The sequence below is a fragment of the Trichomonas vaginalis genome, chromosome I, assembly GCF_026262505.1.
Source record: "Trichomonas vaginalis G3 chromosome I, whole genome shotgun sequence".
NCBI classification, from domain to species: Eukaryota; Parabasalia; order Trichomonadida; family Trichomonadidae; genus Trichomonas; species Trichomonas vaginalis.
The window spans coordinates 20,545,506-20,569,521 of NC_067203.1; the positions used below are offsets into that span (position 1 = coordinate 20,545,506).

A 24,016-nucleotide genomic window follows, 5' to 3' on the forward strand; every position below is an offset into this window, starting at 1 on the left:
TTTATTTCATGCAATGTTTTATTTCTGTGCCGTCTTCAAGTATGCCCCAATATTTCCTTTTCGATATTACATGAACTTCGGAAAATACCTTATCTAGCTTAAAACAGCCCATCTTTTCACCAACCATTCCCATTTCAATGAGTTTGTTGTATCCTTCTTCGTTCGTCATGAGTGCGTCAATGTTCTCATAGTAAACCTTCACTTTCGATTTGACTTCGGAGAAGAATTTGTTGTACTCGTCAAGGACTGCTTTTGCGAACTGAGGTAAGACCAATGTTCGACAATAGGTTTTAATGTGGTTACTAAGCCACTTTGACCTTGAGTGAATTCGTACTTCAAAACAAAAGGAGAAAACCTTTCAACAAAGTTGTCGACCTTCTCATAATGTTTACTCTTCATCTCTTGAGGTTTCTTAATGGAATATCCCCATGTCGAATTCATAAGCAATTTGAGTGTCATTGCAAGTTTGGGGTTTGAAGCTTTCCTAATATCATACAGTTGTTGTATGACTTTTCCAACTATATAGTTCCTTCCCGGGAACTCACCATCTTCGTTTGGAATTCCAGTCGGAATATATTGGACAAACCTCATGTATGCAGCGTTAAGGTCGACATAGTATATCTTTTCGTTTGAGTCGAACTTGTCGCAACCAATTGGTCCAGTTTGTGGAAATTCAAGTGAGTCTCTTATCTTCTGAGAAACTTCTCCTGTTATCTCATAAACATCGTCGAAGCAACCTGTTTCATATAAACCTTCTGACCTAACTCAGATGCTCTCCAATACAATTTGACGTCAATTGGATGTCTCAATGGAAGTTTGTTTATAGCATCTTGAAGTTCTTGCAACCTCATTGGAAGTTCTTCTGGTTCAGGTTGGTATCCGAACATACCAACCCCTTGTGGAATTGTGTACTTCTTTTGTACTAGAACTTTGTCTGGAACAACTTTTGGTCTTGCTAACAATGAAAAGTTTGTTTCGTCTTTTGGTACAAAAGTTTCTGTCAGCTTGTCATCTGGAATTGGTTCCAACAAACCTTTCTCGAAAAGATGTTTACAGCTCTGACAATGTTGCACTTGCCTTTTCCGAACAATGGGTTTGTAAGACTTTCGTTCAACATGAAGTGGTTGTGGACAATTACAATCTTCAACCATGGTAAATTGAACTCAACAACATAGTCGTCATGTGAAGAACCTTTAGCTGTAGGTATGTTGACTCGGATATTGACATTTGCCAACGGTGCAATTTTTGCCAATTGACCTCTGAGAATGTACCTTGTCTTCACACATGACTCAAGATACTTCATCTTCTCATCTGTAACAAGACCAGAGTTCCTGAGACATGTAAGAATGCAAGGTTCATTGACAATTGTTTCAATTGAATTGTAAATTCCATACCTTGTCAAGTTAATGTCAGACTTATTTATGAACGGGAAGTATCCAGCATGTTGTCTGACTGCTTGAGGGTTAGGTTGGTACCATTCGAACTTGACACTTGCAATTCCTTCAATTGCATTCAAAATGTCTGAGTCGGAGTCAACCATTTGTTCTCTCTTTGTAGTCTTGAAAGCGTCAAGAAGTTTTGCGGCTGTTTGTTCATTGCCATGTGCATAGTAAATGTGACCATCCAAATCCGTTATGGTCAATCTGAGATTGTGTCCTTTCTTATTTCCGTCTTGAATTGCAGCAAGTACTCCCATGAAGCCTTCTTTGTTCTTTCCTTCGTCAAAGTTTACTGTAAAGGTTCGACCAGAAGTAATTTGACTTCTAACTTCACGGTACTTCTCATATGCATATCTTGTTCTTTCCATGGGAGCATGACCATCCTCTGCACTACCTTTTTTCCTTCTCAAAGGATGCAATTGTTCGTCATGTTTCCAGTAGAATCTGGCAAAGCCGTCGTGTCCTTCAACTTGAGGTTCACTAACATCGAAAGGCATGTTCATAAGACGTTCTTCTTCTAACCTCTCTAGTCTGTTTGGATAATTGGCACGTGCTGTTTCCAAATCCATTTCGTAGGTCAGACCAGCCAGTTTGTCATAGACTTTTATTGGCTTTCCCTTCCTATATTTAAACTTCTTCGAAACTCTCCAACCATATCTTTGTAACTCTGCTTTTATTCTAGCAGACTTTCTGTCCATTCTATATGGGGGCATTTTTATAAAAATAAAAAAATGTTTTTTTTCTTTACTTTACATAACCGCCTGCTGCCATAAGTCTTTGACGCCAACCCATACCAGCTAATGAAGGTTGACTTGGTTTAGTTTCCAAACTAAACTTTGGTTTTGGTTTATCTTCAGTTTTTGGTTTTTCTTCTTCTATCGGTTTTTCGTCACTTTTCGGTTCCTCTGACTTTACTTCACTTGCAGGAACAGTTGTGTCGTCAACATCTTCATAAATATCATATGCCATTTGTTTTTGTTTTCCTTTCAACTTTTTGTGTTTGTTGTAAAGTTTAGAATATTTCGACTCTAAGTCAATGAGATGTTCTATAATGAACTGTTGGTCAGTGAAGTAAACTTTTCCATCTGTTGTCTCGAAAGCTCCTTCAGACTTCAATATTTTATTTGTGAGAGTCTGTTTCTTTTTTGAGATACTTGCCGTTCCATTTTTATGAAAAGTGACTTTGTAGTTAGGGTTTGTATTTCCAGACCTGGCACTTTCTATTATTGAATTTTTCTCTTCATCTGTAAGTTCTTTGACAGGTTTTGACAATGGTTCTGAACTTTTTGTTTGTGGTGTCAAATCTACCGTTTCAACTTCTTCGGTCATTTCATCTCAGTAAAAAATTTTAGTTTGGTTTGTTTTCAACTGGTTGTTGTTGTTTTTTAAGTCGGTCTAAAACTTCCTGAGGTATAGGAAGAACTTGACAAACACGTGATGTAACTGCTGGAAGCCGACAAATCCATCTTGAACTTATTTGTCTCAATGCTGCATTGTTCATTTCATCTCAATAAAAAACTTTACATTCCCCACGTTTGAGGCGGTTGAGGTTGGTTATTGTTTACCCACTGTTGTGCATGGTTATATCCTCTGTTAAAGAATCTTTCACCTTGGTCCATATAGTGTCCTGCTTGGTTATAGTAGTCATTTGCTTTGTTATAATAGTTTCCTGCTTGTCTTCCTACATTGTCCATCCATCCTTGAACTTTTCCTCTTGTTTCAGGATTTGGAATAAGATTTGTTGCATCTCGTGCTACATCCCAACCTTTCTGTACAGTTTGTATAATAGGTTGTGCTTTCTCTTTAAGTATACCTAATGTACTCAAAATCTTCCTTCCAACTCCAAATACACCTCTGGCTATTGTTCCCACTGCGGGCAAAAATCTGGATGCAACTCCTGCTAATGCGCCAAATAAACCCATTTCTTATGGGTTAAAAAATGACGAATCCAAACAAGGACCCCTATGTTTCTAAGGCAACAAAAAAAGCACTCATGATAAAAATCTTTAGTTCAACACCAAATGCTTGGTTTATGGATATCTTGGAAAACATTCCGAGAGTTAGAACAGATGGACCTCCATACTGGTTAATATTTGTTGGTCAAAACACAAGATACTGTGAAGCCATACCATTATGGTCCAAAAATATTTTAGATGTAAAAACTGCTTTGACAATATTCGTTGACAAATACCATCCAACAAAACTGACATCTGACTGTGAAAGTTCTTTCAAATCAGATGATGTAAAAAACTATCTGCGTTCAAAAAATGTAAACCAATATTTCATTGTCGACCAAAACCATTCTGCTCTTGGTGTCATTGACGGTTGTATAAAAATGTTAAGAGACTTAAACCAACCACAAGGTGGTGAAGCAAATGAAATGTCATATGACGACAAATATAGACACTTCTCCATGGCAAAGATGAGACAAGTTTTAAATATTTACAATAGCCGTAAACAAAAAGGTTTGGGAAACCACTCCCCCGAAGAAATGAAAAACAACCCTGACTTAGAGAAAGACTATATATTTAATAATTTAGTCAAAAGAGACAAACAAGAAAGAATGCCGGGCTTCAAACTTCAGAAAGGTGACAAAGTAAAAATAGAAATACCTAAACGCGACCCATATGAAAATACTATTGACTATGACAACAATGGGAACCCGACAGGTACTCACATTCGTGTTCGTAAAAATAGAAGAAAGTATACAAGAGAATATTATGAAGTTTTAGGCAAACATGGCAAAATGTACACACTGCAAGCAGAAGATAAAACTACTATTGCCAGACCTCGTTTCAAACTTGTCAAAGTTCAAGGTGGTATACTTTCAAAGACAGTTCCTAACAAATATAAGACAACTCCTGACGAATATGCTAAAGAAGTTGAAAATGACGACTAAGCAATTCTATACCATGCGTAAACTGTCATGTAAGGTGGCATGTATTCTTTACTTTGTCCCGTTGTATGTGTATATCCTGTAACGAAATGTGTATGGATTCCTTCTCCCTGAGTGTCACTCCAGTAACAATTTATAGCAAACTTAACGTCGTCTTTAACATCATATCCTTTACCTTTTGTCATTCCTGACCAATCCCAATATCTATGCTTATGCCAACCTGATTCAGATGTAGTTAATCTTATGTAATGACTGTGTGCAGGTAAATTTTCACCTGAAATCGTTTTACTTCCACCTGTTTCCTTTGAAGAGTTTGCACAATACAAAAACCTGTCGACTATTTGAGTCCAAGTTCCAAAACCCAGAACTGTTTCTGGATTTGTTGAGTTCATTGAAACATATAATGAGCCAACCGGGTAAATAAGATTCGGCAAAATTTGTTTAAGCACATTGAGTTCCTGTCTTAGATGCATAATACTATTGTCATTAGATATCAAAGTATCTACAAGACTTGTTGCCGGTGGTATTGTTGGACCTTTATTTGGCAAGGTTGTGTTTAGTGTAATATCATCTGCTGTAAAAGTTGTAAAACTTGTATGTGTATGAGTCTTATCTGCTTTCTTCTCTAACTCATCGTTAACATAAGTTTTATCTGCTTTAAGGTCTAAACATCCTGAAACCCATCCTGTATCAGCTTTAGTTTTTAAAATCTTTGATGTCCATTCATGATACCATTCAACCCTTTCTTTAATTTCATTATCTTTTTCATCCACATATTCCTTATCCGCTTTCTTCTCTAACTTACTAGCCACATATTCCTTATCCGCTTTCTTTTCAAGGCTAACGTTTAAGTCTGTTATTTCAGATATAGAATGTGTATGTCCAACGGCACTTTTACTGTTTAAGGTTTCTTGTAAGTTTGTAATATTTGCAATGGTATGTGTATGTCCAACGTCACTTTTCCTGTTTAAGGTTTCTTGTAAGTTTGTAATATCAGATATAGAATGTATATGAGTCTTTTTAGAATATTCGTTTTCAGCTCTTGTCACTTCACTTGACATTTTATTGTCAACATATGTTTTGTCTGCTAGTTCAGGATGAGTATGTTCTTTTGTTGCATAAGCATTGTTAGCTCTTTCTTCTTCTTTTGCTATTGCATCGTCTACATATTCTTTGTCAGCTTTGTTGTCAACATCTGCTTTCAAAAGAAGTTCATTTATAGGTTTCTCGTTTAAAGTTCCTTTTGTTGGATTTATACAGACAGTATTGTTCTTCTTGTCTTGAAATAGAAACTCATCTGTCATTGGGTTTAATGTCAGTTTTAAGTTTCCTTCTTTCAATGACTCAGATATCTTAGAATAGTTTGAAAAGTTTGTTGTGTTCTTATTTAGAGCTTGCATAATGAGTTGTCGGTTGTGTTGTATTTCTCTCATAGACGCTGTTTCATTTGACATTTTTATTCTAGATAAAATATGCTTTCAATAGAAAAAGAAAATTCAAGAGTTGCTACAACTAAACCATTAGATGAACTTTTTACTAATGTCGGTCAAAAGTTTGAGACAGAGACCGTAAAGCATGAAGGCTATCGTTTTGACTACCCATTAAGATGGTTAAGAGACCCATCTGTCACAAAAGCTATTGGCTTTCGTAGAATGAAGTTCATTTCAGAAGCCATACATGGTTTCCCATTTACGGTCGGTTTTGAAGTTCGATACTATAACAAAGAAAAACGTATGTATGAGAAATTTGAACAGGGAAAACTTTTACAAGTTAGTTTGCTTGTAAACTTAGAAACAACTCTTCAAGCTTTTCAAGAAAAAATAAACGATATCTATATCGAATATGCAAACCAGTATAACATTGACGAAGGAGAATACCATCTCGATATTATTTATGACAGGAAAAATGCAACTGTTAAAATCAATAAAATAGAAGACCTTGGAGAAAACGTTTATATTTCTACAAAATATAACAACTTGGCATGGTATAGATTTATGAGGATGTTAAATCAGCCTGCAGCATATCCAGTACACCCAGACTTTTATGAAGTCGAAAACCCTAATGGAACATATGAAAATGTTTTCGACCCAGCTGCTATTATTGTTCATGCTTCATTTTCTGGCGCCCAAAACTCTTTCTTATGCTTGGCAAATGACTTTTACGAAAAACCTACAAAGTTATACGAACCACCAAGTGGAAGTATTTCAGACTTTCAAGTATGGTTTACTACAGATGGAAGAAAAAGAATAATTCCATTATACCATGCGTTTTACTTAGAACTTAGTTTCATATACAACTACTATCGAACGGTAAAAATATAATTTTTTAATACGGTTGAGGTGTTGGATTTGGTTGCCAACTAGACTGTGGTGCAGGTTCAGGCTGTTGTATAACAGGAGCTTGTTCTTCTGGTTCGGGGTCTTTAGGTATAATACCAACGAACTGACCTACTCTTTTACCAATATTTTTGACACCGTTCCAAATTCCTCTTCCGACAGATTTTATTCCATTCCATATACCTCTTCCAACATTTCGAAAGAAGTTTCCTATCTTACTGAAGAAACCCATTTTACTATATGTAAAAATCTAATGTCCGCCTAGTCTCTTACGTTTCCTGTTGAGTTCCATAGCATTCTTTAACTGGAGCTCATACATTCTGTTTCTCCTCTGGTAGAAAACATATTCTGGGTCAACTCCTGTGTTCGCGTCATCTGCATAAAGTTGTTTATATCCCACTTCAGGGTTTGTATAAAACTCTTTCCATCTCATATTTGCATACCATGGTGGCAAACCTAACGCAGCGTCATTTGACATGGCAGTTTGCATTTGTACATCTGTTGGCACTTGACCATAGTTTGCCATTGCAGTTTGTATTCTAACTTCATTTGGAATATTCTCTGGGTTTGGTTGTCCAGGTTGCTGTGCATTCGCTAAGTTCTGTGCGTCCATTTAATATTAGATAAAAATATCTCTTACGAGTACATATACTGAACATTTGCAGGCATTGGTTCATCTTCATATTCTCTGTACTTTTCTGCCACGTCAAATAAATAAATGACACAATGGAAAAAACCTAAAACTAACAATCCGATTTCAAACCACATTTACTTACTAATAAAATTTCTTTGTTATGACACTTTCTCCAGTTTATAGGACCTCTCTCATATTCTATCTTGTCATATCTAAACTCATAGTCGTTTATATCTTCTAGCCATCTCATAACGGTTTCCAAACCACTTTTATCGGATGTAAAGTAAAAGCATGGATGGTTATGTAAAACGTCTAAAGTTTCTAAAGAGTCTCTCAAAGTCCAGTCTACTTGGTATTGAAAATCCCATGTGTTATAGAACGGCGGGTCCACTATAAAGAAAACATTTTCCTTGTCTTTATATTTTTCATACAACTCTGTCCAATGACATCTCACAAACTCTATACCCTCAATATATTTTTCTATGTCCTCTTTGAAAACATTTGTATAGTTAAGATATAAAACTTTTGACATAAGTGTTTCAATGTCATGAACTCTTATAGCACCACTATATAATAGTCTAGCAGATATACTATTCCAGTCTATATATTCTGCTTTTTTCAAAACCTCTCTCACAATATTTTTCTTATCTAATGGTATACGTTCCATCTTACCTATAGGTATCTTTTCTTTTAACTCTTTCAATATATTGTTTGTGTCTGGAATATGTTTGAGACGGTCCATATAGTTGTCGAAGTCATTGCATATAATCTTTGAGTCTGGGAATATTGTATGACATAAATGGGATATATAGAAACTTCCACCGAACAAATCTACAAATGTTAGACCATTCGGTAGTTTCTTAAGTTCTCTCAATATAATATCTTTACATTTACTCTTATTTCCAAAGAACGGTAACGGCGGTTTTGTAAAATTCATTTATATATAATAATAAAAATGTTTTTACCCGAAAAGTGACAGAAAAGTGACAAAACATGAAAACATATATAATTTATGAAAAGCGACACATTATATAATGTTTTCGACCCAGAAGAAGGCTTCTCCCCAGAAGCAATGGAGGAAGAAGAAGAGTCCTCCGAATTCACACCAGAAGACTAACAATTTTCCGAATAAAAACTTCATTTATACTAAACATCTTCGGGGCTAGAGGGCGCAACGCGCCTGGAAGCCCCACTTACCTGACCTAAATTCTATACTTGCAGTCTGAATGTGTTGTAATGGTAGTAAGAATGGGCTAGCTCAAAGCAACTGCTCAAAACTTTCCCGCCAAAAACGCAAAAGTGTCATTTCTGCATGGAAGACCATAGCTGGAGTCACGCTCAACCATCCCCTTGCTGGTATGATGTGCAGCCTTTGTTCTGACCAATCATAGTGCTGCTTCATCCATACCAGCAAGTGGTTTCAGCATCAGACCTCCGCTTGGTCTTCCATAAGAGCCCTGCAAATCAGAAGCACAGTAATTATGCAGCCTAGTTGCTAGGGTATAGTAGCTAGGCCGCATAATTATTGTGCTTCTAGCGATATTAGTTATACGTTATTGCACGCATTCACTTATACTACCACTCTCTCGCTCCTAAAAAGTCAGATACTTCGTAATTACTAGAATAGGGCCAAGTTCTTCCGAGGCCTCTCATTGCATGAGAGACTTCGGAAGAGCTTGGCCCTAAAGCATCTCACTACGGCTCCCTGGTCTACAAAAGGCTAAAGAAACTACAATTTGAGTAGAGTCCTTCCGAAGTCTCCCATTCAATGAGAGGCCTCGGAGGAATTCTACTCCAAGGTAATGCGCTTGTAGTTTCTGACTCTCTATTGAACGAAAAATGTAAATTTACTCGAAAAGAGCAAAAGTTCTTCCGAGGCCTCTCATTGAATGAGAGACTTCGGAAGAACTTTGTTCTAGTGTAATGGGTGTATATTCTTGGGTCCAGGGAGAGCGAGAGAACTGGTTTGTAATTCGTTTTTGCTGAAGTTTTCCGGATTTCCTTCCTCAATTGAGAGAAATCCGGAAAACTTCAGCATGAGTTAATTGTGGTGTAACTCTCTGGGTATTTACCGGCCAGAGAGCGAGTAAAATATTAGAGAGCGCATAGTCTCAGCATAGGTATGCGCACTATAAATATACGTTATTTTTTACTTTCGTATGAAGAAATAGCTTCTCATTTTTATGCTTCTATATACTTTGTTACTAAGTAAATCGCCTATTTTCTTATTAAAGCCTAATTTTTCCACGTGATTAAGAATCTCTGCATCCAAAAAATTCGTTTTCTGCTTTCAGAACGCGAAAATATGCAGTATATCTAGGGCTGTACAAGATTTAAAAAACATTGCCGGGTTACCGTAGAGGCCTAAAAAAATCGCGCCTCGGCGGCAAGCCGCCTCGGCATTAAGAATGCGCATCTAAATTTTTATATGTCCTTCTTTCTTTTATTTTTCCCTTCCCTTTCTTTTCTTTTTCTTTTTTTTCCCTCCTCTTGCTCTCATTTACCTTTTTTTCCTTTTCTCATCATTTTTCAAAATTTTAAATTTTTATCAAAAATCTTGCCTATAAAAGCAGACTATGGAACCTTTTAATGCCTCTTAATCAATATTATACAGCATAAAGCATATTAAATGAAAGTAATTACGTATAAATTTATTTTATTATCTTATTTATTAATTCTTTAGCATGTATTGTTTAATATTAACTTTTCTGTACATTAAATATGATATCTCCAAAGTATGAATGCCTTGTAACGAAACGAAAACTTAATTTTATGTTGAATATTTGTCACAAACATTAGATTATTAAAATATATGTTGGATATCCCTTAGTATGAGACTTCATGACTCTTGTAGTCTAACGTGAGCTTTGGATTGCAAGCTCTGTGGTTAACGAACATAAATTAACTGTAAAGTTTTCAAAATTTTTCATCGTTTCTATCAGCATCTATTTTTCCTTTAAAATAATATATTTGTATGAATACAATATTTAGTAATTTTTTTATTTCCCATAATTTCATTCAAAATTTCAGAAAAAATTAATTTCTATTCAATATTATTTCAGCTTCAAAACACTTCATTCTTATAGATGTTGATTCACTAAAGTGTGATACTCAATGTCTTATTTCAATGAAAATTGTTCTGCAAATTTATTTCACTTTTGACCTCACTTTTTCCGTAATTCAATTTTTTACTTTTAATATTTTAGATCTTCATAATATCATTTGAAAAATTAACCATATAAAAAAATCAAGTTATCAATTCACTTTTTCCGTAATTCAAAAATCAAAAATATAAATAATATATCTTTTTATCAAATATTATTATTATATTCTATGAAAAATGAGGTCCGGAAATTTTGCGGATTCCCGTAACTCAATTTTACGGAAAAAGTGCAGTAAACTATTCAAAATACGGAAAAATTGGTGTAAACTAATGATTTTACGGTAAAATCACGGAAAGTCCCGGAAGAATATATGTGCCTATATGAAATTATACAAAAATGAATCAAACGCATTTTAAAAGATTGTTCTTGTATTATAAATGCTATTCGCAGATTTATTAGTTGAAGAAAATTACCAAATTTTTGCCGATTTACAAAAAATGATTTACAAAGCATATTTTTATAAGGCTTTAAAAATCTTTAAAATGTGACCGGTGACGGAAATCCATGGTAACCAACCGCGGTTCCCGTTTGGAATGCCATAAGTATATCTCTAGATAAAGGGAAATCTTTCTCTTATATTTTCCAAAAAAATTGGGTTTTTCGAATTTTTGTTATCAAAATTGTTGTTTTTCTAATCAAATTTCAAAAATCAAGATTTTTTTGGAGATTTTCAGCAAAACAAAACACGGTAGATAGATGTTATTTTATGATATCTATCTGATGATGATCTCTTTTTTGATTTTTAGTAGAAATTCAAAAATTGCTTAACAAAATAATGTTGATATCCTCTTTATCTAGATGATCAAAATTCTCTCAATTTTCCACCTTTTTTGCATTGATTCTGCATGTGTTTTTCTATTGCAGGCTTTTCAAATTCAACCAGGTATAACTAGTTGCTTTATTGGATCTTTTTTATTTGGATATGATTCTGACATAATTTCCATTTCAGGCTTTCCTAATAATAAACATGAAGTGGTTAAATTTCTCTTTGACAATGTTGCAAATATTGAAGAAAGTGATTTTAGAGGTTGCACTCCACTTATTTGTGCTTCGTATAATGGCAGCACTAAAGTAGTGCAGTATCTTATATCAGTTGTAGCAAATAAAGAAGCTAAAAATCATAACGGAAATATTCCACTCATCGCATATACTTTAATTACAAGAATCGATATAGTTAAGTTACTTATAACTAATGGAGCCGACATATTGACAAAGAATAATATAGGATTGACACCATTAATTGTCGCGACATTTTCTGAAGATTTATGTGTTGTTAAATATCTAACATATAATAAAGACGCAAAGAATGTTAATAACTGCAACTTATTTTAGACATATTGATATTGTCAAATTTCTTATCTCAGTTGTTGCTGATATTGAAACAAAAGATAACAAAGGACGCACTCCACTTATGCATGCATCAATTAAAGAGCATCTTGAAATATTCAGATATCTTGTTTCTATGGGTGCAAATATCTTCACATGAAAATGGGATGGAAAAAGAAATTATAAAATACATGAATTTGCAGATATCATATAAATAAAAATAAAAAAATTACTTTTAAATTAATTATTATTGCAGTATTTAATAGAAATATAGGTTACAAAGACTATTCCTTTTTCAAAATAATTAACTAATGTATCAACTCTCACCATCAAATCTATGCTAAATTTACCTCATAATTTTTTCGAAAATGAGAACAAATAAGGTAGGTTAAAATAGTCGCTGCTAAAACTACCGTTCGTAACACTCTCAATTTTGTATTGTTACGGGCGGGAGCGCCTGTGAATTTTGCCGATTTCAAAATATATAAACTTTACATTTGTAAACTGTTTACATTTGTAAACACTTTACAACACGTAAAGTCCTCAAATTTGAGAGTGTTAATGTCAAAATTTCGTGTTACGTGTGATTTTACCTACCTTATATCTCTTAACATATCACTTTCTACCTATTTATATTCTGAACAATATATATGCAGATAAGAAAGAATATATATTGCCTTTGTTCATTGATATTTTAAATTTTCTAAATATAATATTTCTTTATTAAGGGATTAATGCATATAAAATAGCACTCAATGTATGTATTTTTTGCTAATTATTTAGAGTTCGGAGTTATAAATTTTTTTTATTTATGAAGAAATATAAATAATTTAAAAAGACTATATCAACCAACTTCAACATTGTTGGAAAATTTCAACATTATTAACAATGTTTATCAAACTTACGCTAAACAAATTTTCCTTAGTATTTGCCTAGATCAAAGGTCTTATGGATGAAAAAAATTGAGAAGAGTTAGGTGGTTGGTCAGAATCATTTGGATCTGAAACAAAATCCAAGAAATGTCTCAATTTTTAGTGAATACTGTTTTCATCAATTCATACAGTGTATCATTAAAATATTTGGAATATTTATTGTTTCTGAATGATAAAAATCAATAAAACGATATCGTTTATTTGAAAAATTGAATAAAAATCTCATCGCATAGATAATATTTGAATTCTTTCATGTGCAATGAGGTAAATTCTACGAGAAAAAAATCTTATAAAAAAATAAAACCATCATAAAATGGTAAACACAATTGACAATATCAAAAAAGTGAAGTAAAATTTGAAAGAAGAATTAACACAAAAAAACTATTAAATTTTTCATTTTTCGACAATGCTAATGAATATTATTACATTCAGTCTAATGAAAACACATGAAAAGTTGCCAGCCAGTGTACAATTGCCTCGTCGATACTTGTCCTTGTATTCAAATATAATAGATGGCTGTAATGATTCAAATATAATTTATTTGGACGATTATAATACAAATGCATCATTACCATTATACCATATTGAAGAGGGACAATACATATGCCTTGTTGGAAATATCTTCATTGGATCAGATTCCGACATTATTGGCCTTGCAGCCTTCCCAGACAACAAATATGATTTTGAATATTCTGATCCTATTCAAAATCCACTTGTTTCTATTGCAAAGGAAGAAAATCTTTATCTTACGTCAAATTTTCCAATCACAAGAATTAACTGCAAAGACACAACAAAGAATTGCACAATACAAGTGGCATCGTTGCCACCATCTTGTCACGTAAAAGATAAAAATCCATTAGATGAAAAAATCTATGAATTTTCCCTTAAAGTCGTTCTAGATACAAAACGACAAGGAAACTACACTTTCAAACAATATACCCAGGTTAATAGAGAAATACCCAGAATCTTTAGTACAACTGGTGTTTTCATTTCAAAAAGTAATAGAACATTCAAATATTCGGAAAGGGGTGAACCAAAAATAGATTCCTACCCACATAATTTTTTAACCGCATCTGACAAAATGATGTATAGAATGCATACGATTGAGCTTAGGGTCGAAAATACATCTGAAGAAATATATGAACTCAATTTTAAATATGGTGAGATTCCAGATACAGAAACTCAGGAGCCATTTTTGTTTAGAGAAGATCTCAGTCTCACACTTCCTACTAAATATTGATTATACACCATTGAAAATGCAAGTCAACCATGTCCTCTAGATCCAGATCTTCCACCAGAAACACCAGCTCCAACACCAGAACCAACCCCATCACCGAAACCAACAAAATCGCGGAAACCAACACCAGCTCCAACAACAATCCCAGAACAAACCCAAACACCTACACAAACACCTACAGAAAACTCAGATGATTCAAAACAAAACAAAACTAAGAAAACCATTATCATTTTATCTGTTTCGGTCGGTGTATTATTTATTGTATTGGTTAATCTTGCTTGTTGTCTATTTATTTTTACTCGTATGCAAAAACCTCGTGAAAGTGAACTCACCGAAGATCTTTTTAAAGTTTAAGTTTTAGTATTTATAATGGCCATTATGAAAAAGCAAATAATGAATTAAATAATTATAATGGTCATTAATTTATACTTGCATTGATATTTTTGTATAAATTTATATATTTCGATTGATTTCTTAAAGACAAATGTTTTCAAAAATGGCATTGTCGTTTATACCAAATATTATTGTGTTCTTATTAAAAGTTCATTAACCAGTTCATGACATTGCCTTCAACAATGCTTCACACCTGTTTTCAAAAATTTAAATAATACTGAGCATCATCAATTATTATGTGAATAAACAAATAGTAATATAAAGAATAGAAAATTTTATAAAAATAATAAATAACAAATATATATATAAATAAAAAACAAAAAAATCTAATATTATCCAATTTGTGGAATCTGAGTATTTGCAGTTAATCGTTCATTGCATTCTTTGCAAATGGAACCATGTTCTGCACACAAAGGTTTCTGGCACTGATAACATCTTTTATCTGTCAAAGTTCCACATTCAACACATCGACCGAAACTTTCATCCAAAAGGACTTTGAAAACTTGGCATCGAGTATCTATCGCAATGACTGATGTTCCGAAAACGTCAACACTAGTAATTGCTTGTTTGCCGCATTTCTGTCTCAACAAGAATTCTCCGCAATAGAAATCGATTGCGCCATTAACTGTGCCAACAACAACAATTCTTCTTGTGTAATCTCTTCCAAGTTCGATGCAAGAAGCGCATGTTACATCCCCACTTGATTTGAAGGTATTAATAATCTCTCCATTAACAGATAGATCGATGACTTGCTCGCCTCCACCAATAGAGAATAAACCACTTCCATAAATAACAAATCTTCCGTAGAAAGGAATAATTTTGTGAATTTGTGAAGTAATAAATGACCAAATAATAACAGAAGAAGTACTCAAAGATGCACAAACTAAATCTCTTGGAGATATTGCTGTCATGTGTATCTTTTCTTGTGTAGTTATTGATCCAATAGGCTTCAATTCAACAGGAACTCCACTGTCATATTTAATCATCATCACTTCACTTCGACCAAAATTATATGAAATAACTAAAAACAAATAATCAGGAGAAACAGAAAGATGTGTTACGAAAGAGAAATCAGGGGAATGAGCTGCAAGAATCGCTGATCCATTGTTCAAGTCATGGACAATTAGTGATTCACTCTCTCTTTCAACAGAAACAAAGTAATTCATGAAAATTGCGGACAAAAATGGAATAATTGTTTCATTTTGTGTAACTCTAAATGATCTCAATTTCGAAGGATTGTTTGGCTCTATTTTAGTCATTTTCGCTCTTGAACACCATTCTTTAGCTGTTGGAGAATTAAACACATGTTTTGGATGTTGTTTAGTGAATAGTTGTAATGGACATTGGCCGAAATTAATTGTTTGGCTTTCAAAAACATTTTCTTCCATGTTCAATGACTCTGCTGTTGCATTATGATAAGAAGTAGGAAGGAACAAATTCTTGCTTTCAAGAGCAGCTTCTCCTTGTTGTTTAAAGCCAAAAATCAAGTCAATCCATTCACAAATATTCTCGTTTTCGAGCAATTTCTTCATCATTTCGCTTGTGAAGAGCTGTGGGTCGTTGTTTGCCCATTCAGGAAGCAAAACATTATCACAAACAAGTCCTTGGAAAGGAAGTTTCGCTGTGTTCTTGTATATCTCAGGAATTGTGAAAACTTCTGGAATTAATTCCTTCAAATCACTTTGATTGTTTTGGGAAGCAGAATTATAAGCGTCCAAGATGTTTAAGAACATTCTACTTGGATCATCCCATCCGTTGTTCAAATCCCAACCGAAATAACAGAAAGGACAAAGACGAACCATGAACCAGAAAATAATTCCTGGCAATGAATAATGAAAACCATAGAAATATTTTGGTTCTTCAGACAAATCATAAGTTAACTGGTAATGTTTGCTTCTTTCTTCTCCAAGTTGTCCCATTGGTTTGGAGAGATCTCGTTCAGATAAATTAGGAGAACAAATCCAAGGAAAAACAGGATATTGTGTCAAATCAAAAAAGTTTCTTCCGCCAAAATAATTCAAAACTAAAAGATATTCGTAGTTATCGAGTTTGTTGTCTTGCCAAAGACTTTGTGCTTGCTGTTGTGTTTGTATACAGAAAAGGAATTTGTTGTGTGGCAAGAAATTCTTGAAATTGCAATTCCTTTTCTGGAAAATTTTGGAGAAAATTGTCATTTCTTTTTCATGTCCAAAATCTAAAACAACATTTGGAGATGTCAATGAATAAATGGAAAACCCTGACTGCTTGTGAACAAACAAATGTTTCCTTGTCATAATGATCTGGTCATATGGTAAAATAATGACAACATGACCACAAAAAAGTGACACATTTTGATAATCTCCGACCAAAACACTTTCAGAAAATGGAATGAAAGCGACAGGATTTTTCAGTGTTTTTATCAAAGAGAGTCTGTTATCATTGTATTCGGCTAAAGTAAGAATTAACAAGGCATTCTCTGTAACAAATAAAACACTCGACAATCCATGAATATAATAATAAAATTTGACAGAAAAAGTGCCAAATAATTGTTCCGGAGCAAAAATGTCAGAAAAAGTTTGAGTAAACATCTGTAATAAATCAGATTCCAAATATTTCGAGTACTCAAAACAAGAATACTTTCCAAGCTGGAAATGGAAATATTCAGGGTCTGCATCCAAAATTCCCAGGGTCTCAAAAACATGACAATTATTTTTTGGAATATTAATTTCTAATTTGAAGAAAGAAGAAGGAGTTGTCACGTTGAATTTCGGTTGAGGAAGTTTGAAAGGACTTGGCACGACAACTCTTGGTTGGAAAACAGGAAGAACTAAAGGACTTAATCTAGAACTTTCTTTTGGAACATTTATTTGCAGTTTTCTTCTGAAACTTCTTTGCAAACAATCGAAATAATCTCTTTCTATTTGTCTCTCAATTCTGTTCATCAAAACATTAAATACTTTAGAATGTTGCTCCCTTTCAATGTCAATAAAAACTTTTTGACATAAAATGTGTTTTGCGGCCAAACTCTTTTTATGTGAATCGAAATCCAAAACTGTTGTCATTCTTTCAATTCTCAGTTTGTTTTCAAGTTCATTTTCTCCTTGCAACATATGCTGTTTGAATGCGCCCCAGTTTGATTCGATTTCATTCTGTTTATAAGAAGAAATCGTGGAAGTTCCAACCAAATCCATGAACAACTTCATGCACTTCAAAAACTTATTATTTGTTGATGAAATTTGCCTCGTTGCACACAGCCAATAATGACAAAATTGTGTGTCTTTAAATACAATGTTACAAAAAATGACAGTGTCAAAACTACTGAATAATTGGAATAAATCAATCATGTTCTCTTCGGAAGTAAAAACAAACGCACAAAGTAATATTTCCCTGTAGCAACTCAATACTTGGTTATCTTCCATGAAACTCAAAAAGATTTCATTAACTTGTAAAGTCTTCAAAAAGTTGAATAAAAGTGACAACAAATCCGTTATTTTTTCAGCGAACAATGATCTTACTGTATAATGATGTGTTATTAAAATTGCTGGCTTAAACATCATAGAATAAGAACTTTCCGCGTTCGCGAGTTGTATCAACATATTTAAGACCATTTGGCGGCTAAATAATCGTCTATAATTTATCGTCATCAGAGCGAAACCAGCGGAATATTCCAAAAACGTTGTTTGGAATGATTGAGAGTCAAATGACAACAAAATCGACACTAAAAATATGGCAATCTGTGTTTCATTTAATACTGTTTCCATCCAATCGAAATCCCCTGAATAACGAGGAAAACCGCTTTCTGACATGGCATATTCTGACATGTTTAAATCAGCAGGAACTTCAAATTCACATAATTCTAATGTATTATTTGCATCTTCCCTTGTTATTTGGTAAGTATTATTTTCTTTCGTTAATTCCGTTCTTGTTCCAGCCTTGTTTGAAGAGAAAGTTGTTGGAATTACTCCCAAATTACTCAAACAAAGTAAAATTGGCCAACAATTCTTAGTTGTAAAACATTGGAAATTATTAAATGATAATAAACTTGCAATTATTTTTTGCAACAAATCTAAATTGGAATTAGAGTTCAACAATGAACATAACATTTCTAAAATAACAGGAGCAAATAATGGCCTTTGAATACTCATGTTTTTCGGGAATTTTTTCACAACAAAACCGCCGAGAATTGAAAAAGCGGTTAACCAGGCATTTTCTGACAAAGCGAACTTAGAGAAGATGAAACAAGCATAAGAAGAAGATGTTATAAATTGAGGATTCCTGTTCGAATAACTGCAAATCAAATCAGCCAACATAAGTGAGGATTCACCCTTAAAAAGTGACATATAATCCAATAATTGTTGATAAGTAAATAATTGATTTTCAATGTTATCATTTGCGAGTTTAACAAATGATTTGATTAATTTATATTGTGAAGATTCTGATCCTTCGAAAGATCTGAGTGTTACAATGAAATTCATGTAACTTTTCAATTTAATTCCATTTGGATTTATCAACATCATTTTGTTAAGAAAAGGAATAAAAGTGTCAATTATTTGTTCGGCCAAATTTGCTCTACAAATATTATAAATGAAATCAAACAAATTATTCTGTTCAAAGAATTCCCAATTAACTAGCTTAGATTGTAATATTCTTTCAAGCCATTTAACAATTAAGTTCGAGTCAAAAGTGAAGTAAAAATCGATAAAAGTGAGTAAAAACAACAAAATTTTTGTTGTATTTTTTTCTCCAGCAATTACAGAAAAATTATCAAAGAAATAATACATGAAATTATGAGCAACTAACTCTTTCTGTCTTATGAAACAAATTGACATTCTCGACCAGAATTTCCTGAGTTTGATTGAATTCCTTTGTTGTATATTCAACAAACAAATAAAAATGGAACTCAAATGATCAGCATTTTTCGCTGTGTCAAATAATTCAAAAATCATTTCCAATTGATGGAAATCTTTGAAATATGAACTGAAGCCGTGGAAAGGTACGTCAAAGACACTCTCATTATGATTGAACATAGCTGTCTTAACACCTTGTATTGGAACTAAATTTCCTGGCCCTCTTTTGTTCAACAATTCAATTTGTAATTGAGAGAAACCGCTTTCTGACATAAACAAACTTTTTGAAATGTACATTGATGCTTCCAAATGTTTCTCTGTTTCACCAAGTATTATTTGGCTGGGGAGGTCCTCTAAATTAACAACAAAATCTTTGAAATTGTTTGAATCCAAGGTGAAACCGATTTTGTTGATTTTTTTGATCGGACTCAATTTAAATTGAACAACAACGTGGTGGAAAACATTTGACGAACAAGGAAGAGCGATCTTATCATTGCGATTAGTCTCTATTATCACGGATTCTGCTGAAAATACAATGGATATCAAATTAGTCTTAAAAACTGTTAAATTAGAACTAATTTGGTACGGAACATTGAACCAAAAGGAAATAGAACATGAAGGATGCTGTATTGTCATGTAACTCGGTCCATGGAATGGAACAAACTCGAAAATAGAGAAATATGGAGATGTTCTGTCAACAAATTTATGAAATATCTCTGGATAATTAAATAAATCATCTTTCGTCTGCGAAGTAACTAATCTATTAACAATTTGTGTTAAATTAGGTATTTTGTCAAATTTTATACCTTGTTTTTTGTATAATTGGAAACCATATTTTCCGGCCAAATATAAATTCAATGGAGTTTTGCATTTGAACTGCGGACAATAGAGATAGAGGCTCGGGAGATGGAGGAGAGTGAGCTTTTCATCGGTGGCGAGCTTGAATAAAACCTCTTTGTCGACTTGGAAGATCGGGGAGTCTTTGGATTGTTTGTTGATCCAAGTATCTATCGCTTCATAGGGACGGAAATGAGCGAGACTTGATAACAACATTATTACGAACTTGGCTTTGCTACTGTCACTGTTAATAAGGCTTTGCAATTTACTAAATCCGTTCTGATTTGTAAATATCTCAAAAGACATCGAATTCTTACGAATATGCTTGATCAATACATTCATGAGTAACTCTGATTGCATAAAATCTGGGAATAACTCAATAGCTTTCGGTGAAAAATGTTTTTCAAAAATTGCGTCCAAAAAATTACAAAATGACTCTAGAGTTGATAGTTTTGAGTGCTCTCCTACGAGTTTTTCCAGCATTGACTCGTGAATTGTGTCTGTGTCAATAGATAAATAAACAAATTCTGAAATCGCCTGAAAATCACTGAACTCTACGAAGTATGTGTATACATCTGATATTGAAGGTAAGAATATGAACCTTTCGATGAATAATTGTTTGATTAAAAAATCTGATGTTATATCTCCATTAATTATGCCTATATTGAGTAATTTTAAGAACTTATCGACAGGTACATCCTTATTTACAGGTGGTGCTACCATTGTAATGAAATTTGGAACAAGATTTGACACATTCATAATTTTCTTCGTCGCGAGATCGCAAAAGAAGTCTGCAAGTTTGCACAGACCTTCGTAGTTAAGTCCCGGTGGTTCTAGTATCCAGTTTTGTAAAGGAACGGCTGTTTCCAGCTTTTTATACGTATCTTGAATTGATTTCGTAGAAACTGACAGCAGAGGAATGAGAGATGATCGCAATTCCGGTGAAACCTCCGGATTCTTGTAAAAGTCAAAAAGTGCGGATAAAATTGTTGGGTGGACATCGCAGCCAATTAAAAGTAATTCGTAAGCCTCCATGGCTGTATTTGGACAGTGCTTAAGGAAGATCTCGTTGCAGAGCTCGTAGCCTCCTGTCGTTTGGAATAACTGATAAAAATCAGGATTTGACTTGCAAAACGAGGAGAAATAATTCAGGACGTAAAGGATTGCGTTTTTGTATGGGAAATCTGTTTCTTTTTGCTCTTTAATGACTTGGACGAAAGATTTTAGAAATGTAGACGATTGTTGCGATTTTTGAAGGAAAGTTAATGGTAAACTACAATATAAAAGTATATTGAAGAAGTTTTGCAACTCTTCGTAATCCTTTTTTAAGAAGAATGTGTCGAATATCATATAAAAACCGTCTTTATCATTGAACTGGGTGAAAAATGACTCGCTTCTGAATATGCATTGTAAGAATTTTTCGCAGTGTTGTAAAAAATCTGATTTCATCTTGAGCATTTGAATGATATGTGAAAACATCGGTAAAAACTCCGTAGCATGAGGGATACTTGGAAAAAACTTTGATGCAAACACAAGAGTGTTGAACATTTTTGTGCTAATTTCTATTTTATCCACATATTCTACTCCAATTTTTGCGCATAAACCTGAATAAGCTGAAATAACAGCTCTAACATCGGAATTTTTGCGATACTTCTCATCAAATCCTTCAAATGTTGGACCGAAATCATCAACTACCTTTGGAAATTGATGGAAATCTGCTTGATTTTTAGAATGCAGTAAAGCATCGACTTTATCAGAGTATAGTTTTAACTTTTCTGCATCTTCTTTGGATAATTTTGTTTTCTGGCTGTCTTTTAGACCACCAGTGTCCCTAAACAATAAGTTACCCAAAGATCGAAGCATTTTTGTCAATTTTTTTATTTTATTTGTCAAAAAAATAAAATCAATGACATCACATATCTAATTACAACACTTGAAAAAATAGAGATACTCAATGTGCACAAAGTATATACTAAAATTTCATCGTATTTTTATCATTTTAATCCATATTTGTTTGAATTTTTTAAAAAAAACTATTTCAAAGTTATTGTTGTGAGGAGATTAAGCATCCAATGCTTTCATGAGTTCATATTGGAATTTCTTTATGTACAAATTTATTTAAATCATGATTAAGATTTCATTCTTTGTGAATTTAACATAAATATAGTAATCTAATAACAAAAAATCAGGTATTTTGTAGGACATGAATAGATTTTGAATACTACGCCTTTCTAATCGATAAGATGACTTCCTTTAATTGTAAAAAAGAAGAATTATGAATTTGAATAGATTTTACGGGCGTATTTTGGAAGAAAAATTATATGAAATTTCACTAGTACACATACTTGTTAAGTTTTTCTTCAAATGCAACTTTTAATTGAAGCGAAAATGATCGTTCAAATCAAAAATGTTTTTCATCTTAGTGTTTCTTTCTTTGTCTTTAAATGATGTAGATGATTTAAAGAAATTAGATGGAAGAAAGGATGAAAAACATGATATTGCTGGTAAGGATCCATTAATTGCAGATAATCATAAAATCGAAAATTTAAACAAGCCAAAAGATCAACAAAATCCAGAAAATCCAAATGCAAGAGATGGAATACATGATAAAATATCAGACGTTCCAAATAAAGTGAATGAAAATGGTCAGATAAAGCAAGAAGGAATAATTAATGAAAATGATAAACCAGGTATGCAAAAATCAATTACAGATAAAAGCAAATCTGATGTATTACGTGGAAGTGTTGATGGTACTGACAAAAACATTAAAAATGAAAATGAAATCATCAAAAGCGGGGAAATTCCAGGCGAAAATCAAAAAGCAAACAGATTAAGAGGAACTACAGCCTATGAAAATGATGATTTATCAGTTACTGGTCAAAATAGAGAAAATAATATTCCGAAAAATAATATGAACCCACATCCAGTTACAGAAAGCGACGAAGATGTAACTAGTGGCCGTAGAAATAGACGCCCTGGCAGAGATTTTCCTAATGGCGGCATCGATCCAAGATTTCCTGATGCAATTCATGCAGGAACACGGCATGGCGAAACAGATGAGCATGGAAATGTTTATTGTGATGATGACGATTTTTACTACGAGATGCATCCTGAATTTCATCATCATCCACATCCTCATGGTCCAGAATTCCAAGACGATCCAGAATTTTACCACAGAAGACGTGAAAACTGCATTCCTAGACCAACCAGAACTCCTACGCCATCTCCTTTGCCCACAGCAACTCCTCATCCGACACCAACCCCTCATCCAACAGCAACTCCGCATCCAACACCCACTCCATTGCCATTAGAAGATAGATGTTGGGATAAATGCAGTGTTAATGGCTCCTGTACCGATTACGAGTGCATATGCAACCGAAATTTCTGGGGAAACGGCGAAATTTGTCTCCAAATTGTTCCTGACATTATGTACATCGATCCACCACAAGCACGCGAAGGAACAACTCTGCATATCACTCTAAATATTCCAATTTGGTTCCAACCAGAAAAAACTTTCATAATGTTCGGAAATTTGATTGTTAAATCTAAAGGAGCTGTTGATTCTTTAGTTTCTGTTAGAGTTCCGAAGCTGAATCAGACAAGCATGCCTCTATATTTCTCATTTGACAGCATGAATTGGTCAAATCCTTCTTTCAATTTCACATATTTAGGAAAAGAAAGAACACATCATTTCTTACTTTATTTGTTTATTTTGTTTTGTTTTGTTGCAGCTGTTTCAGCAGGATTTGCTGCATCTCAGTATAATCCTCCTGTTGTGAAGCAGAAACCTGTTGTTGAAGATGAATTCTCTGATTTCAATCAGGATATAGATACTTATCATTATTTCGATATTGAAGGTGCACAACCTTTCACTAAATATCGATTCCATATTGAATAGAATAAAGTTTATTTTATAGTGTTTGTTTTGAAAAAAAAAGTTAATTTTATATATTAGGGAGTTTCTAATGGCAGAAACGTGAGATTTGAATGGAGCTT

General features: G+C 33.4%; 11 protein-coding genes and 1 pseudogene across 12 annotated transcripts, besides 4 other annotated features; 4 read left to right on the forward strand and 8 right to left on the reverse strand.

The window, feature by feature from the left end:
• Nucleotides 1-5,354: part of a mobile genetic element that runs on past the window's edge.
• On the reverse strand, nt 2-2,137 carry TVAGG3_1020300 (annotated as a pseudogene). The gene has a single exon. A coding segment is annotated over exon 1 (2,136 nt).
• TVAGG3_1020310 (phage tail repeat-like family) lies at nt 2,184-2,768 on the reverse strand (the record flags this gene model as incomplete). The annotated part of the gene is made up of 1 exon (XM_051254788.1): nt 2,184-2,768. One exon carries the CDS (start codon nt 2,766-2,768, stop codon nt 2,184-2,186), a length of 585 nt encoding a protein of 194 aa, XP_051080362.1.
• Nucleotides 2,788-2,940, reverse strand: TVAGG3_1020320 (uncharacterized protein; the record flags this gene model as incomplete). The annotated part of the gene is made up of 1 exon (XM_051254789.1): nt 2,788-2,940. One exon carries the CDS (start codon nt 2,938-2,940, stop codon nt 2,788-2,790), a length of 153 nt encoding a protein of 50 aa, XP_051080363.1.
• TVAGG3_1020330 (uncharacterized protein) lies at nt 2,960-3,361 on the reverse strand (the record flags this gene model as incomplete). The annotated part of the gene is made up of 1 exon (XM_051254790.1): nt 2,960-3,361. One exon carries the CDS (start codon nt 3,359-3,361, stop codon nt 2,960-2,962), a length of 402 nt encoding a protein of 133 aa, XP_051080364.1.
• Nucleotides 5,355-5,807: 453 nt separating the features above from the next.
• Nucleotides 5,808-6,656, forward strand: TVAGG3_1020340 (uncharacterized protein; the record flags this gene model as incomplete). The annotated part of the gene is made up of 1 exon (XM_001313757.1): nt 5,808-6,656. One exon carries the CDS (start codon nt 5,808-5,810, stop codon nt 6,654-6,656), a length of 849 nt encoding a protein of 282 aa, XP_001313758.1.
• A 4-nt stretch (nt 6,657-6,660) lies between these two features.
• Nucleotides 6,661-6,903, reverse strand: TVAGG3_1020350 (serine threonine-protein phosphatase family; the record flags this gene model as incomplete). Its single annotated transcript, XM_001313756.1, has 1 exon — nt 6,661-6,903. The coding sequence occupies one exon, from the start codon at nt 6,901-6,903 to the stop codon at nt 6,661-6,663; it is 243 nt and encodes an 80-aa protein (XP_001313757.1).
• An 18-nt stretch (nt 6,904-6,921) lies between these two features.
• On the reverse strand, nt 6,922-7,284 carry TVAGG3_1020360 (uncharacterized protein; the record flags this gene model as incomplete). Its single annotated transcript, XM_001313755.1, has 1 exon — nt 6,922-7,284. The coding sequence occupies one exon, from the start codon at nt 7,282-7,284 to the stop codon at nt 6,922-6,924; it is 363 nt and encodes a 120-aa protein (XP_001313756.1).
• Nucleotides 7,285-8,770: 1,486 nt separating this feature from the next.
• Nucleotides 8,771-8,992: a mobile genetic element.
• A 151-nt stretch (nt 8,993-9,143) lies between these two features.
• Nucleotides 9,144-9,814: a mobile genetic element.
• A 1,292-nt stretch (nt 9,815-11,106) lies between these two features.
• Nucleotides 11,107-11,186: a mobile genetic element.
• A 589-nt stretch (nt 11,187-11,775) lies between these two features.
• Nucleotides 11,776-11,955, forward strand: TVAGG3_1020400 (Ankyrin repeat family; the record flags this gene model as incomplete). The annotated part of the gene is made up of 1 exon (XM_001313754.1): nt 11,776-11,955. The coding sequence occupies one exon, from the start codon at nt 11,776-11,778 to the stop codon at nt 11,953-11,955; it is 180 nt and encodes a 59-aa protein (XP_001313755.1).
• Nucleotides 11,956-13,163: 1,208 nt separating this feature from the next.
• Nucleotides 13,164-13,967, forward strand: TVAGG3_1020410 (uncharacterized protein; the record flags this gene model as incomplete). The annotated part of the gene is made up of 1 exon (XM_001313753.1): nt 13,164-13,967. The coding sequence occupies one exon, from the start codon at nt 13,164-13,166 to the stop codon at nt 13,965-13,967; it is 804 nt and encodes a 267-aa protein (XP_001313754.1).
• A 23-nt stretch (nt 13,968-13,990) lies between these two features.
• Nucleotides 13,991-14,194, reverse strand: TVAGG3_1020420 (uncharacterized protein; the record flags this gene model as incomplete). The annotated part of the gene is made up of 1 exon (XM_001313752.1): nt 13,991-14,194. One exon carries the CDS (start codon nt 14,192-14,194, stop codon nt 13,991-13,993), a length of 204 nt encoding a protein of 67 aa, XP_001313753.1.
• A 442-nt stretch (nt 14,195-14,636) lies between these two features.
• Nucleotides 14,637-21,883, reverse strand: TVAGG3_1020430 (platelet formation protein family; the record flags this gene model as incomplete). The annotated part of the gene is made up of 1 exon (XM_001313751.1): nt 14,690-21,883. The coding sequence occupies one exon, from the start codon at nt 21,881-21,883 to the stop codon at nt 14,690-14,692; it is 7,194 nt and encodes a 2,397-aa protein (XP_001313752.1).
• Nucleotides 21,884-22,427: 544 nt separating this feature from the next.
• On the forward strand, nt 22,428-23,942 carry TVAGG3_1020440 (uncharacterized protein; the record flags this gene model as incomplete). The annotated part of the gene is made up of 1 exon (XM_001313750.1): nt 22,428-23,918. One exon carries the CDS (start codon nt 22,428-22,430, stop codon nt 23,916-23,918), a length of 1,491 nt encoding a protein of 496 aa, XP_001313751.1.
• Nucleotides 23,943-24,016: the final 74 nt, after the last annotated feature.